At 57.9% G+C, this 2,561-nt stretch overlaps 1 protein-coding gene across 1 annotated transcript in view; it reads right to left on the bottom strand.

Annotated features, from left to right (window-relative positions):
- The window catches only part of TSGA10IP (testis specific 10 interacting protein), a 20,636-nt gene that overhangs the window by 6,980 nt on the left and 11,095 nt on the right, over positions 1 to 2,561 (bottom strand). Inside the window, exon 2 of the mRNA XM_023535812.1 lies at positions 613 to 746. Coding sequence (XP_023391580.1) covers positions 613 to 746 — 134 coding nt within the window. The remainder of the gene's footprint in view (positions 1 to 612; positions 747 to 2,561) is intronic.

The following is a 2,561-nucleotide window of genomic DNA, read 5'->3' as shown; positions in this document are numbered from 1 at the left end:
CCCTCCTCAGCCTCCTCTGTCACCTCTGCAAACCGTTCCTCCTCCAAGATCGACCTCCTCCTGGGGAGCTGGGGCAGCTCCCCAGGGCTCAGACCCCTCTCGGCCTCCTCAGCACTCAGAGCTTCCAGCTCAGCAGCTTCAGCTTCCTCGGATTCTGACCCAGACTCTGACCTCTTCCCAGGTGGCCAGAGGCCACACTCACTGGGAAGCTCCAGCTCTTGGCCCTCCCCTTGGCCGGAAGAGGCAGAGATGCAGCCACAGGCCCTGAGCTGCTGTCTCCTCGCCAGGTTTGGCACCCTCGTCTTCCAGCAGAAGCCATGGGCCTCGAGGAGTTTGCTCGAGGACTTACGCCTGGACTTGTGCTGGGGGTCCGCTGGGGGCAAGGGCAGGGCTTTGTGGCCAGGGGCCAGGGGGGTGCCAAGCTGAAGCGGAGCCCGGCCCTCTGTAGTGAAGCTCTCCCAGGCCCACTGGAAGGGGAAGGAGGGTTTCCGAGCAGAAGAAGGAAAGAGGCTGAGGACAGAGAGGGCAGGGGCCAGTGGTCAGGGTCAGGGCGAGAGCCCCCAGCGGGGCCCGACGCCCAGCACCCGTCCCCGCCTCTCCCACAGCGCTTACTCCTCAGTCTCGGCAGAGCCACGCCCTTTCTTGTTCCGGGCCCTAGGCGTCCGGTCCTTCTTTGCCATCTGTCCTGCACTCTGAGACCTCTGCGGCTGGCCCTGAAGTATGCCATCACCACCCCCAAGGCATCCCTGGGGGAAGACAGAAGAGGAGGCTGAGCTCTGAGCAGCCTCCTAGGCCACCTCACACCTCCCCAGGGAACTCCCCTTCCCTCTGCACCTTGGCTGGCCCCTCTGCGGGGGCCACCAAAAACTGACTGCACCTCGATACGTAATAGCAATAGCTGCTGTTTATTTACTGAGCACCTACTAGGTGCTCAGGACGTTCACATATCAACTCATTTAACCTGTGAGGTAGATGAGACCCCGGAGGCTCAGACAGGTGAAATCACTTGACTAAGGTCACACGGCCAGCAAGCGGAACCAGGATCTGAACATGATGAGTCTGTCCCCAGAGCCCAGATTTGTCACCACTGCACTATGCTGAATCTGGGCCCTAGACTGCTCTTCCGAATGCCCCTCAGGACACCAGAGTCGCTAAGCCAAGGTGGAAGAAACTCATTATCTTTCCCCAAACCCTGCCCCTCCTGCAGCATTCCCGAAATTGCTCCATCAGAAGGCTGGGAGTCATCCCCAGCCATCATCCTCATCTTCAGCCCACGTCCTCTAGGCCTCCCCATGGTCCCTTACCCCCTCGAGCCTCCCTGACTCTCAGCTGGGCCTCGGCTCCAGTCTCATGGCTTCTCAAGGGCCTCCCTCAGCCCTGGCCTCCCCTGGCCCCAGATAGCCAGCCTGCCTCTGGGCAGTTGGAAGTCTCCCCATGAGGCCTGCCTCACCTGCTCAGCCTGGGGGGTGTCTGACAGGAGTTCGAGCAGCCCCTTGACAGTCCCTGAATCCTGGAGCTGGATGGTCTCTCTGATGGGGTCTCTCTGATGGGGTCTCTCTGATGGGGTCCTGACCAACTGTTTGTGGGTGTTCAGCATATTGGTATCCTGTCCCATCCCCCACCCCCATCTGCCAGCCTTGGAACTGTCCTTCCCACCATCTCTATGGCAACCAGTCCTCAGCCAGTCTTCAGGGCTCTGGCAAAAAAGCAAGCCAGGAAGGGTCGACCAGAGTACTTGAGGCCAACTTCCTTTCAGAAGAGAGAGCTCAGCAGGGTAAAGGCCAGGAAGCTGAACCACATGTCTAGGAGTGAGGCAGCAGGCATACCAGAGCAGGAGGAAGCCCTGGAGGGAGTGAGCACATTTAAATCCTAAGCAGCGCCCAAAAGACTTGACATGGTTCGTCCCCATGGGACGCCTGGCACTGAGCACTACGACCAGCAGTATCAAGCTGAGGCTGTGGAGATGGACCTGCCAGGGCTAGAGGCCTGGCTTGGCCTCCTCACCAGCTCTGTGACCTTGGGCAAGTCACTTCTCCCCTCTGCAAAACTGGAATCACGGGCCTATCCCATAGGTTTGTTGCAAGGATTAAATGAAATCGCGAAGGCAACACGCTCAGTAAACGTCTGTTATTATTACTGTTGTAATAACTGACTGTTATTGGGAGGCAGCAGAGCATGATGGTTAAGAGCACAGAGGAAGCTCCGAGGTTTAAATCCTAGCTCTCCACTTGTCACGTTTCTTTTCGGTGCTTCCTCGGCTTGTGGTAACTGCTGTGTCAGCGTTGTTAGGGAGCTGTGTGGCCCCAGTGAGACAGGTGATGAAGCAAATCCCGGCAGATGCCCTTGAGGCACGTTTTTCTCGGCTCTCTGCTCCTGGGGACCCTCATCTGCTGTCAGACTCCATCCCAGTAACACCTCTGCGATGAGCACATCCAATTTAACAGTCTAACTAACACTGCAGGTAAAGGGCTTTTATCACTCAAAATAGGTAAGCTCTGTTCTTTCTGGCGGGCTGTCATCCCCCGTACCTGCCTCCTCCTCTACCGAATGTCATCCACGGG

Source organism: Pteropus vampyrus, unplaced genomic scaffold (genome assembly GCF_000151845.1).
Source record: "Pteropus vampyrus isolate Shadow unplaced genomic scaffold, Pvam_2.0 Scaffold144, whole genome shotgun sequence".
Lineage (NCBI taxonomy): Eukaryota > Metazoa > Chordata > Mammalia > Chiroptera > Pteropodidae > Pteropus > Pteropus vampyrus.
The sequence above is the reverse complement of the archived record's forward strand: the minus strand, read 5'-3'. Positions and strand labels throughout refer to the sequence as shown.